Raw genomic sequence first — 13,654 nt, forward strand, 5'->3', positions numbered from 1 at the left:
ATATTAATTTATATATATTTATATATCAGGGGTGCAACGATACAGAAAATTCACGATTCGGTTCGTTTCGATACATTAGTCTCACAGTTGGATATGTTTTCAATACAAAAAAGATAAATTTCCATGCCCCTTTTAACTTGTAATTTATTTAAATTAATTATGAACATTTGTTTAACCTCAAAAGTACAGTTTTTAAATTAAATGTTTCTGAAACAGCAAGTTTCTCCATGGATCTGCGCTCAAAAATGCAGCCTAGTAGTCGAACACAGATCCACTGATCCTTCAACACAGAGCATCTTCAGAAGACAAGTTGATAAAATATGTTTTAAAAATCTGTATTGTTCGATACAAGTGTGTATTGAACCTAAAGCTCTGTTCGATACGGTTCGATACGGGTACATGTACAACAAACACAGTCCTGCAGCGGTACGGTTTATTTCTTTGACTTTTAGCTTTAACGTTTATTTTACTGCTATGTCCTTTAGTTACAATACGCTCAAGTTTTGCAAGTGTTTTTCTAATTTTAGCTATAATCAGTTTATTTAAAATCTGACAAATTTAAAACATTTCTTTAAATTTTTTCACAAAATATAATTTATTTGGTTATTTGTTTTCAGTTTTATTACACAAGACTTTTTAGTGAAAGTCTTTGGAATTTTGTAATTTCTGGAAATGTATTTGTCATGTATTAGCTATTTTCCAAACAACTGAACATAACAAAGCTGCTCATTGATTTTTTTTTTCTTATTGTTGACATTTTCTTTATTTATTGGAATATTTTGTGTTTTTCTATTTTATTTTATGTCCTGATAATGGGGGAGTTTTTAAAATATTTGTTTATTTTTAAATCATTCTTGATTATTTCATGTTAAACATCTGAGTTTAACAGTCTGGAAGTGGCTCATGTGACTATGTTTGGGTCTTGTCAGGGGTCTGGTGGTTCAGGTGCACTACGCCATCATTTTTGAGGTGGAGGTGGACGGCGGTGGAATCTCCAATGACACTCTGGACTTCATCACTCTGCAGAACAACCTGGCGGAGAAGAACTACCTGGGACCCCCGGAACAGCCCACCGTCATCTACACCATCACGGACTTCCGCAACTTCATCACAGAGGCACTGCACAAAGACAACTCCCTGATGGGCAGCAGCCTGGAAAATGGTGCTGCATTGTTTGTACCTGCTCTACTTTTCAACATTTCAAAAGTTTAAAATTGGCCTTTGGGTTCCCAAAGAGGTTCTACCAGATGTGACCTGTAAACTTGTGACCTCAGCAGTTAAATCATGTCTGAAAAGCCTCAAACTCAACATTGATTAGATCATAACAAAAACAACTATCATTCTATTTCGGTTTTAGTCAATACTCAGACAAAAAAACATGATGTTTTTGTCTGAAAAAAGCTTTGAATCTAACAGATGGTGTTTGTGTCTGCAGCAGAGAATGTGTTGCCTTCTGTGAAACCCACAAGTAAACCAGGCGATGCCTATGATAGCATGGTGAGTCAATTCCAAATGTAATCAGTTTATTTTTAGAAATGTTTTGAAGGTGGATTTTTTGCCCACCAATGCTTCTGTCACCTGTCAGCAAGGGAAATGTGAATCCAGTTCTTTAAAGTGCAGATTTGAATTCATTTTCTTTATTCTCAGGATAACATCCTTGCTGCAGAGAAACCTCCGGATGCTCCAAGCCACGAGCCAGATTCCAGCAATGTTTTCCTGAAAAAGGAGGACTTCCTTTTTGACACCTTGGACCAGTGGAAAGGTCCTCAGAGTGAGGCAGTGAGTGAAAACGATGTCTTTATGTTTGACGAGAGCACATCTCCTTTACCGTCTGTTGAGTTTCTAGAAAACACCTTTGACCTGGGGCCAGCGACTAAAAAAGGTAAATAAATTCAGTATCTGAACAGAAAAATGGTGAAAAACAAATACAACATTCACCTTTTCCATAAAAAATTAGAAATGGTTAATTGGTTTGCTTTAGTTCTAAGGATGCTAATGTTAAAAATTCCTGTGCATTGTCATTTTTTTAAGACCGTGGAAATATTGAAGATGAAGGTTTCCTCTTCGGTAGCGAAGTTGAACGAGGAGTCCTTTCTGAAGACTCCTCTGCAGCCAAAACACCTCCAACATCCTCTGAGGATATGTTTGAGGACACATCTGGCTCTGGTTCCTCAGGAGATGATCAGAGCATGGATCTGTGGTCCTGGCAAACTTCAGAAACATCTGACATCATATATAACAGAAGTGATGGCAGCCTGGAGGTTCTGCCCCCACCGGACTTGGAGGTGGATACAGATGAGGACATGGCTGCTGAAGAAATGCCACCTACTAAGGCAGACAATTTAGTTGCAACAAGAGAAGTCACAGAGACAGTTCGTTTTAAGGTGACAACAGTGCCTGCTGTTGAAGAATCCTCTTTGGATGGACACACGGAGGTGACACCACACATTAGCATAGAACCACAGGACTCAACCACAGCCCAGTTACCCGTGTTCTCAACAACAGGAACGCTAAGTGTGGGATTTTCTAAACAAACAGAGGAAGCATCTGGTTTCCATGAGGACACCTCCCTGTATGAAACACATACCTTTGCATTACCAGTCACATTTTCACCTGAACCTGATGCTTACGAGTCTGCTGGTTCTTCTGGTCCAGCTGATTCATATATCAGGCTTCAAGAGGTGACCGAACCGTTGGAAATGATAACTAAATCAGTAGCAGAGAAACCAGTGATAACAGTTGCCTCAGAGCCAAAGGAAGAGCAGAAAGAGGCTGAAGACAGGTCTGTTACACATGAATTACTTGAAATCCTTTATACAGACGCTCCTCAAACTTTAGACTCATCTTTTGTTGAAGTCCAAGCAGCCACAGTCAGTGAACTTATCTCTGAAAAAGCCACAGATGAACCATCTCAACTGGAGGTCTTCACCCATAAACCTGAACCACCTCTTACAGACACAAAAATTCATGAAGCAGTTGAAATTATGGAAGAAAAGCATTTAGACACAAGTTACTCAACAACAACAGCACAAACTAAAGTCCTGGATCATGACCTGGTTGTGGATGAGGTTTTTGTTATTACTACAACAACAGTATCTCCTGTCCTAACTCCTTCTGTAGTTCCAGACCACAGCAGTGGTGTTGCGCTCTCTCCTGAGAAGGACTCGCCATTCACTCGAGTCTCTGATTTGGCGCCAGAGGATGAGGATATCTTTCACCAGGAGCACCAAAACCATGATGAAGAAACTGAAATTCCAGTAAGCACCGTGGCCCCAGAAGTCCCATTTGTAACAGTGGTTGTAAACAAAACAGTAAGTCCTTCAACTGATTTTGTTGGAGTATCAGAAGTTTCCTCAACAACAGCAAAAGTTTCAGAATTGGAAACAGAATCTTTGGGAGGCAACGTTGAACCTTCTGGAGATAAAGTCGACCTTTCTGAAATAGGAGGCAAAATAGAACTTTCAGGCGGCAAAGAGAAAACTTCTGAAATAGGAAGCAAAGTAGAAACTTCTGCAGGGAAAGAAGAACCTTTGCAAGAGGAAGTAGAACATGTGATAGTTGATGAACAACTTTTTGGAAGAGTAGAGGATTCTCCCGGAGAGCAAGTAAAATCTTCAGAGAAAGAAGTCCAACCTTCTGAAGCAGGTGTATACATTTCAGGGACAAAAATACAACCTCCTGAAAGAGAAGTAGAACTATTAACAAAGGAAGCACAACCTTCTGAAAGGGAATCTTCAGGAAAGGAAACCAAAGTTTTAGGGGAAAAAGTAAATGTTGATATCCTTCAAACTCCAATGCCCTCCCTACCACAGTTCAATGATAGCACTTCTGCAGATAAACTCCAGCCTTTCGAACAAGATTTCCCAGACGTGCCAAGCATCGATGTCAGCATTGATGTATTCCAGTACGACACCAGGGCCAAAGAAGGTGAAAGCAGTGGCTTCTTCAGTGGAGCTCTGGGCTCAGACCTGGAGACAATTGCGCTACCAACCAGACCAGGCAGAGATTTAACTGTTTTCTTCAGCTTGAGGGTGACCAACATGGTGTTTTCCATGGACCTCTTCAACAAGAGCTCCTCAGAGTACAAAGCTCTAGAACAACAATTCCTAGAACTGGTGAGAACTCTAAGACTCTGCTCAAAGTAAAAACATTTTTTAGAATTAAGAAGCATTTAACACATTCCAATCTTTGCTTTGCAGTTGGTCCCCTACCTGCAATCCAACCTGAGCAACTTCCAGAACCTGGAGATCCTCAACTTCAGGAATGGCAGCATTGTTGTGAACAGCAGAATGCGGTTTGGGAAACCAGTTCCTCAAGAGGTTACCAATATCATCTACCTGATCCTGGAAGACTTTGCCAACACTGCATATCAGACCATGAACCTGGCCATTGACAAGCACTCACTAGATGTTGAATCAGGTAGGGCTGAGGTCACCTTAAGACCTAAAAACATGTAGCTGTTCATAAGCTTAAAAAATATTTTTGGTTTTTTTGGGGTCAATTAAGCAACTGGTCATTGTGGGTTCTTAAAACATTATCCACTCCCACCGATAACCAATAGCAAACACAAACATGTCTGCACCTTAACTGACGTCACAGATTCTGAGCTAAAGTATTGTGTTGTAGTAACTGAGTGATTCCATCACTTACTCTGAGGGCTAACAGATTTGAGTGAGCTAACAAGTTGTGCATGCAATGTGACGGGTAATATGCATATCTTCAAGGAATTCTAGTTTCATTGGGCCTCATGCAAGAACCGTTCGTACGCACAGATTTGTTGTTCAGTTGTGCGCACGAGTGATTTAGGAGAATTTGTGGCATTCACCAATGTTTTCGTATTCTAAGATTTCTTTCAGATAGGAACAAAATTCACAAGTGGTCCAGACCTGTCGTATATATATATATATATAATTTGTTATCCAGACGGGTTTTCTTCACTAATAACTTTATATTTCGTGAGTTTGAAGATTTTTTGAGTTGAAAATAAATCACACTCTATGATTATCTTGACAATAGGCTATTCTGCTGGAATTAGAGTTGTAATTTTATACGTAATAATTTAGACTAACAATATAAATTGTCCGTCTGGCCAGCTTATCCGGGATCGGGTCGCGGGGGCAGCAGCAGAGAGACCCAGACTTCCCTCTCCCCAGCGACACTTTCCAGCTCGTCCTGGGGGACTCCGAGACATTCCCAGGCCAGAGGGGATACATAAGCGACGGCGTGTCTTCTGAATAAATGAAAATGATTTTACACAGTTGTTTATGCTTTTAGCAGCTCTTTTTATTCCACAGCTGACCTGCTAAAAATGACAGATTTTCTTTTCTGGATCTCTGACAGACGGACTTCAATCTCTGAACTCGTAATTTTTTTAGTTTTCGCTGTCATTTTCATGAATGGACACTTCCTTGTATCTGAGGCAGGAAACACAGCCTTTTATGGTGTTTTTGGGGTGGTAATTATGCTAATCTCCTCTCGCGTGCACAAGCAGCTGGATACGAACAGGTGGAATTTACACACTTTTCCTGAAGATAGAAGAGTTTGTTGAATCTGACGTGACATGTTCGTACGAACCCTTTGTACGAACAAAAGTAAGAGAAATTTAGGATAAGAATACGAACATGTTCTTGCATGAGGCCCATTGAATTTATTTTATCTTTTATATAGTTTCTTTTCTGCATTTGAGTTGTAACAGTTGAAATAGTTTAAAGGATAAACTAAGTTGTGATATGAAGTTTATTTTAAATGGCTGATTTTCAACCATTTGACTGAGATTGAAAACCCAAAACTTAGTCTGGCTGTTTTAGTAATCATTAGTCAGTGACTCATGTCCAGGATCAATTCATCTTAACAGATCTGTTTGGAGACGATGATGTGAGTTACATACACTGCCTTGTCTAGTTGCTAACTAGGTTAACTCACCTTTAAACTTGTTAGTAATGTTCATTTAAAATTAGAAAAATTATATTTTCTGTGAACACTCAGTGTGAATGCTGAGAGTGGAGTGCTATGTTACTAATCCCAGGTTGAAGCCATTTATCTTGTTACTATAATCTCCGCTCCCTGTTCAGAAGTAACAGAACTTACATCAGTGGAGTGGGATGGGAGGGATTTTGCTGGGCAGGGCGGGCAGGCCGCCCTCCTTGGATAATGGCACGAGAAACACTGGAGAAAAAAAGTTAAAAGGAGAACAGTATTTTTAAAATAAAGGTAACAAAAGGCTTGTTAAAAGCTAAAAGTTTAACAGTGCTAATTAAAAGATAAACATAGCAGAATGGTTGTTAAAAACAGAAGTAGCATAAGACAAAATCAGAAGCAATAAGCTGAAGTAGATTTCAAAGAGCAGTGCTTTTAGAGGAATTGAAGGGAACTCCCCATAAATAAAAAGTTGAAATATTTTTTAAAGGTATAGATGTTGCAGATATCAAAAGTCATAGCACCCATCTTCTGATTGAGGTGAACATTTTGGTGAACTGCTAAAATAGCACAAAGTCCTTAGTGGAAAAAATGTATTGAAAAATAGATAACAGGAAAGCAATAGTACTGACGGCATTCAGGCAACCAGGAATAAATGCATCAAGAAACAGAAGAATATTAGTCTTTCTTGGGTTTAGTCACTTCTTCACTTTCTTTCTGCAGCGTCCTTTGTGCCCTTTCACCTGTGAGGATCTGATCTAATGCCTCAGATTATCTGTCTGAGAGGAACGTGTGCAGCGGCACAGACACTGACTCACTGCTGTGGTCAACACCCTGTTGGTTGTTTACCTCAACTTGTCTGAACATAAGGTCTTTTCTTTCATTACAGGTCTTTAAATGTTAACGAGAGAGACAGCACGTGTTAGGCTGTCTTTGACCTTTTTTTAAGTCAGTACGGCCACCGTAAAACATAAATTACACTACCTTTTTTTAATTTGGACAAGTAGTTTACCATCAAACTTTGACAGAAAATCAAATAATTAGCATGCATTATCAGAGCCAAGAACTGGAAATAAAGCCACAATGGGCTCTAGAAGTAATCAATAATACAACTGATGGCAGGGTCATTTTGTGTGGCTTATAATTTGCTAAAAGGTTCTTATTTTAACATTATTAAATAGTATTTTGTTTTCAGCTTATTTTACTAATTTACAAGTGGAAAAGATCATTTTATTCAGTTTTTCATGTAGTAAATGGCTCTTTACAAAACACCAGTGTCTCTTCCACTCTTATGATCACCTGATGTCTTGAAAGGTGGCAATCGTATTCCTGTGTATTCTTGTCTGTTTGTTAAGTCAATTGAATTCAGTTTATCTACAAAGCGCCAGGTCATAAATGTCATCTCAGGGCATTGCACAAAAACATTCATATTATAAAAAACAGTTAGTTAAAGTTATCAATCTAAGGAAGTCAGCAGATTACATTGTAATCTTCACTTCGTCACAGTCTCCTGTCTTGAACAGCACATTGGCAACAATGGAAAGGAAAATATCTCCCGAACCAGTAAACAAATTTGAATGAAACCTTGAGTAAACCTTAAAAACACAATGATGCTAAAGTTGTGGTTTGACACAGATACTAACATAAACGATATATGCTGAGCCCAAAAATAGTATCCTTAGGAGCTCCAGAATGAAAATCAGAAAAAAACTAATTAAAAAAGGTTATTAAGATACCTTACATAGGAATAACAAGTTAGATGTTGTTTTTACACATTATTTTATTATTCTATTTACTGTGCTGGAAATACTTTGGCATTTTACTGCAAAGATGGACAGTTCACCTGATGCAGTCTGTCTCCATTGTCCTTGCATCTCTGCTGATCTGCAGAGCTGTAATCTGTCTGAGCCATTCATAGGAGCCCCTGACAGACCGATCAACCTAATCTACACTGGTGAGTCACTGTGGTCTGAACTCACGCTAATCAGTTTACTCCTGTCATCGCCGCAGACAGGTTTTCCATTGCACAAGCACATGTTCGACCACACAGGGTCATGTAGAGGCTGCAGGGATGCCTGAGGTCATCTCGGTCCCATCACACTCACTGTCAGAATCAGTGTTGCCAGTTCTGCTTATTATAAGTGACTTTGGGCTTCTCTTTTTCTAAAGTCGGTTGTAAATTCCGTGAGTCGCAGGTTGTGGTTTTTTGGGCTTATTTTTGAACGTGAGTTGCTTACTTTGGACTTGCCTATCTTTCTCTGCTCCTGTTGAAGCAGAACACAAGGAGTAGTGGGTTTGTCCCTCCCATTCCCCCTATTTCCTGGTTGTCGCTCCTGCCCGTGTTGAGTCGGCACACTTCAAACACACACCAGAGCCCAGAGGGACAGGAAAACAAGCAGGGGTGAGGCAGTGTGGTCCAGTCTGGTTCAGAGGGGATTGCGTGTGTGCTATGATGCAGTTTACTTGGCATCTGAAAGTACATTTCCTCAAAGGTACAGTATTTTTAATCTGAGAAGAACTTCACTGAGTGAGAACTAATGTTGAGAGCTCAGAAGCTAGGTTTCACTTTCGCTTTGACCCGAGAGCCTGCAGGAGTCATGGGCGGGGTGTGTGGGGAGGGGATAAGGGGGTGCGCTCTGCCATGAGGAAGTTCGGCTTAAAGACACGTCCCAGGGGCGTTTCTGCCCCCCAAAGGCGTTTCTGGTCCCCACCTCTCACTTTGCAACTCAGCATGGCTTCCTAAAAACTCTGCAGGATTTCTCAAACATGCCTGAATGCACAGAGCAAGGCTTTGGTCATGTTTTTTATGAGAGTATAACATTATAACATGATATAAAACTCAAAAAAGTTGATTTTACATGATATAGCCCCTTTAAATTGAGTGATGACTCAGAAGGAGAGGCCCTTATATCTCACTGTTGTTTACATGGACTGGGCCCTAGTTTTAGACTTATCATGTCACCCATTGTATCTGTTTGTATCTGTAATTTCTGGTTACCATTGTCCCATCTGGACACCAATATTAAAGAACATTACAGCTTCTTAGTGCTTAGCAAAGGGTCTGGCCTCAAGATGAGGACAAAGAAACATGAGCCAAACACGCATCTCTAAACCTACTAAATGCACAACACTAAACCTGCCAATCCTACATTTTTATCCAAGCAAGATTCCCAGATAGGAAATGAAACATCTTTAACAACACAATGGAAGTCTATATGCTTGGATTTAAAACCTTTAGGATTTACACCATCTTGAATAACCAAGAATCTAAATAGTGTACCACCAGAAGTACAGTTTGAGAACCATGAATCCATGAGAAGCAAATGTCTGCAACCTGCGGCTCTTTGATACCACTGATGTGGCTTCTTTTTGCTAAGACCATAATAAAATTATTATTTGTATTCATAACAAAGATTTGCTTTTATATTTTTTTTGGGGGGAAGGCTTAAAGGACAAGAAGGAGATGGTAGTAAAGGAGAGAAAGAAGCATAGAGAGAATGTGAGACAGCACCTTAGAAATCTGCCTCTACAACTGCAAAATGAGAAACAACAAAACAAAAATGAGAAACCATAGCAACAAACACCATGTATGTATAATGATAACTAGATAATGCATAGCAGTAGAATACATGACCCCAGCACATATGTAAATCACCCATGCACCAGAACTTGCATACGGGTTGTGGCTGTTATGTTCTGATATTTATGTGAAAAATGACTTTGGAATGGTCATTTCAAATAGAGCGGAGCAGATAGAAATTGTGCTGATGTCTGGTGAATGCAGTACCTGGGTCATTGCAGCAGATTTCAATGCAAGACACCCTCCGAGATCACCCATCTCCCATGCATCTGCTTGCCAAGTTTCGTGAAACTGGTTCTGTGTTGGATTTGCCAAAATGTGGACACATGAAAACTGTCACTAATGAAGAAACATCAGTGGCTGTTCTAACATCATTCAGCAAGATCCCACAGCGTAGCACTCGCCGCATGTCACTGGAGACCGGCATCAGTCGAACATACCTTCGGCGGATATTAGCTACTCACAAATGGCACCCTTACAAACTGCAGTTGCTGCAGCATCTCAATGAAGATAACCCAGATAGGCACATTGAATTTGCAGAATGGGCAAAACAAAAATTGGAACAGGACTCTGTTTACACAGAACATTTTGTTCAGTGATGAGGTAATTTTTTGTGTGAATGGTGAAGTTAAACAAAACCATAACTATTGGTCTGACACTAACCCACATTGGATAGATCCCTCCAAGACTGTTGGAACACAAAAACTGATAGTATGTTGTAGTATATGGGGTACAAAGATAGTGGGGCCATTCTTCATCAATGGAAACCTCAAGGCCACTGGATATGTGAAATTGCTACATGACGTGTTTCCCCCTTTATGCACTGAAGATGGCACGTTCCCTGAGTTTTTCCAGCAAGATGGTACACCACCACATTATGGGTGTCAGGTCAGAGCATTCCTAGATAAACAGTTTCCTGGAAAGTGGATTGGTGGTCGTGGGGCAGTTGAATGTCCCCCAAGGTCTCCGGATCTAAAACACCAGACTTTTATTTTTGGGGTCATCTGAAGGCAGTTGTCTATGCTGCGAAGATACGAGATGTGCAGCACGTGAAACAATGGATACCGGAAGCCTGTGCTAGCATTTCTTCTGCGGCGTTGCTACCAGTGTGTAAAGAGTGGGAGAAGAGGGTTGCATTGACAAACACAATGGGCAGCACTTTGAACACATTTTATGAATGATCAGAAACTTGTAAATAACTCATGAAAGAATGAAGTTGCATTAAAACCAAGCATACCATTGTTGTTCTTGTGAAATTCTCAACAAGTTTGATGTGTCACATGACCCTCTTCCCATTGAAAAAATTAAAGTTGGATCTGACTTCAAAATGGCCACCATGGTCACCACCCACAAACAGGAAGTTAATATCACCAACCATTCCCAATTTATTTAGGTGTATCAATATAAATGGCCCACCCTGTGTATATTGTGATTGTATTTTTGTTATTTCAGTTTTACACTTTCTACATTATTAAACCTGTGGACAAAGAGTAATAGTCTCCAAAGTCTTAATAGAAAAAAGTGTTGAACCTTGCTACCAGTTCTTCGGCAATATGAATTTGGAAAGACAGTATAGTGAAAAGATGTCAAGTTATAGACGAGGTAATTCAGTACATGTTACTACGTAGACTGTCATCACACCACACAGCATTTACCTACCTGCAATATGGAGAAAAATTCAATGTCATTAAAGACAAGGTCTTATGCCTTTATGTGATTCACTCATTCTAGTGGATCAACAACTAGCACTGCCTCTGCAAGAGCCAGGGCTAACACTGAGGCAGCAAGCAGTTTAGTGTTTGCAGAGATGAAGTTGAAAATGGAAAGTCTTGTCTGGAAGCGTCTATGGAAATTTTGACTATGGAAAAAGAAACTGCTGCAGCTGTAGCAAAGGCAAAGGCAGAAGCTTTAGAAGCTGTGATTGGAGCAAGTGAAAGAAAACACAGCTGTAACCTTCCTTTCATTTCATCAGTAGTTGTAACTTCCGAGCGAAAAATTTGTTGAGAACCAGGCTAAACTTTAAGGAGACATATGTATGGAATCGCAGGATGTGTCATGCTTACAGACACATCACCCACTTCTTGACACAATATGGTGTAGATGCCACATCTCAGCCCACCAAGAGATGGTTGCCCTGGTGTTCCTAATGCTAATATCTTGTACCAATGCCAACTCAGCTCAACAAGATCAAAGAAAATTAAAATTTCTAATGCCTTCACACAGCCTCACCTCGAATCAGTGACCATGCAAGACCAACAATGCTGTGGAAGCTCTTCCAGCACACCAATATGGCAACTCTCAGCAGCTTAGTCACTCAAGTGATTTGCAAATGACAGATTTTGTCAGATTTCTACCATGACTTGAACTTGATTTCTAGCATGACGTGAACCTGTTACAACTGGTCTATAACAGTTTAATGACAGACCAGGAAACTACAGAGCCTGGTGACGTTCATTCCAGAATGGAAAAGAGACTTAAACCTAACATGATGAAGAAATGGACCTTCTTGTTAAATGTCTGGGAAGTGAATCAACTGAGCATGCAAAACACATAAGATCCATTCACATAAGCCAGCCAGCTAAAGGGCTGAACATGATCTGGAACAGATTAGATGCTTGTTATGGTGTAACTGAAGTAATTGAGAAGGCTTTGTTTCAGAGACTTGATCGTTTTCAAAAATAACATGGCAACAAAGAAGGACCTCAGTGATTTACTGATGGAATTAAATGCAGCTAAGGCTGAGGGAGATCTGCATGGTCTTTCTTATTTGATATGCCCAGAGGTGTACATGCAAGAGTACAAAGTTACCATGCCGCAGGGGTGTCAAACATTTTCACCGGTGTCAAACTCATTTTCACCGGTGTCAAACTCATTTTCACCGAGGGCCACATGAGCGTTATGGTGGACCTTGAAGTACCAGTTGTAATGAATTTTGATGTTTTATGTTTAACTTTGACTAAACAGTGTTTTAACATGTCCTCTTTTAAACACTGATAAGAACTAAGTGTACGAATGACTAAATCTGAAATAAATACATAAATATTAAAACTAATGAAGTTTTACTCAGTGAGGAGTTTCTAGTGAGTAGCTCATATGCATTAAGGCAGATTTAGTTTATGGTTGATGCTGATTTTAAAGCAGTTTATTTTCAGACATTAATACTGTGCTATCAACTGATTGCTCAGTTACTTAAAGCGAACAGATCAGTGGTAGGAAATTTATCTTTCACCTTTTAAATTTATTATGTTTCATTGAATCATAAATTTAACGTTTACCATTGATATAAGACACAGTTTACATGTTAAGTAAAAAAAAACCTTTGTTTGGGGGGGGCATACGGGAGTCAACGTGGCCTGCGGGCCTTGAGTTTGACACATATGGTATACAAGAAAAATGTCTCTCTCGTGGATCTACTTATAAACAATTGCATTGTGTACCATTCCTCCATTCTCAGTTTTTGTCTCCTTCAACCAAAATCAAGCTCAAATGAAGAATGATCCCAGCATTAACTTTGTTTGTCAAGATGAATATAAAGTACACAAACCTCCATGGAAAAACAACAAACCTTTGATGGCCTCCAGACTTTCTCTTGACAGGCAGACTTATAGGCAGTTTGCACAGCATCAGTCATGCTTGTGACCTCTGTCTCAATGTCTTGCACAGTTTTGATTCTGGCAATTCTCCCACATATCAACTGGGATAAACTGCTAATAAACAGATTCCAGTCAGTGTTTTTTGGGATTCTGTAAGTGACTGAGTATGGTTTCCCCATCTTCAGCTTAAACTGAATTTGTCGATGGTCTGATATGGTTTCATCTGGGGATACATCCCAGTCACATACAGCGGGTAAAATAAGTATTGAACATGTCACCATTTTTCTCAGTAAATATATTACTAGAGGTGCTAATGACATGAAATTTTCACCAGATGTTGGTAACAACCCAAGTGATCCATACATACAAAGAAATCAAACCATAAATGTCCAGAAATGAAGTTATTTGTAATAATGTGGAATGGCACGGGGAAAAAGTATTGAACACACTTAAGAAAGGGAGGTGTAAAATTCAATTCAAATTCAATTCAATTCAAAAAAGGCATGGAAAGCCAAGACACCAGCTGAACTCTCTCAGTAATTAGAAAGCAAGTCTGCCCCTTGTC

The 13,654-nt window shown here is 39.7% G+C and overlaps 1 protein-coding gene across 2 annotated transcripts in view; it reads left to right on the forward strand.

Annotated features, from left to right (window-relative positions):
* Positions 1-13,654, forward strand: part of impg2b (interphotoreceptor matrix proteoglycan 2b) — a 73,423-nt gene that overhangs the window by 43,419 nt on the left and 16,350 nt on the right. For both annotated transcript variants that reach the window (XM_014020719.1, XM_014020720.1), the window contains 5 exons: positions 930-1,162; positions 1,436-1,497; positions 1,648-1,882; positions 2,032-4,115; positions 4,200-4,419. In XM_014020719.1, the coding sequence (XP_013876173.1) occupies positions 930-1,162; positions 1,436-1,497; positions 1,648-1,882; positions 2,032-4,115; positions 4,200-4,419 (2,834 nt within the window). The remainder of the gene's footprint in view (positions 1-929; positions 1,163-1,435; positions 1,498-1,647; positions 1,883-2,031; positions 4,116-4,199; positions 4,420-13,654) is intronic.

Source organism: Austrofundulus limnaeus, unplaced genomic scaffold (assembly GCF_001266775.1).
Source record: "Austrofundulus limnaeus strain Quisiro unplaced genomic scaffold, Austrofundulus_limnaeus-1.0 Scaffold264, whole genome shotgun sequence".
Classification (NCBI taxonomy): Eukaryota; Metazoa; Chordata; class Actinopteri; order Cyprinodontiformes; family Rivulidae; genus Austrofundulus; species Austrofundulus limnaeus.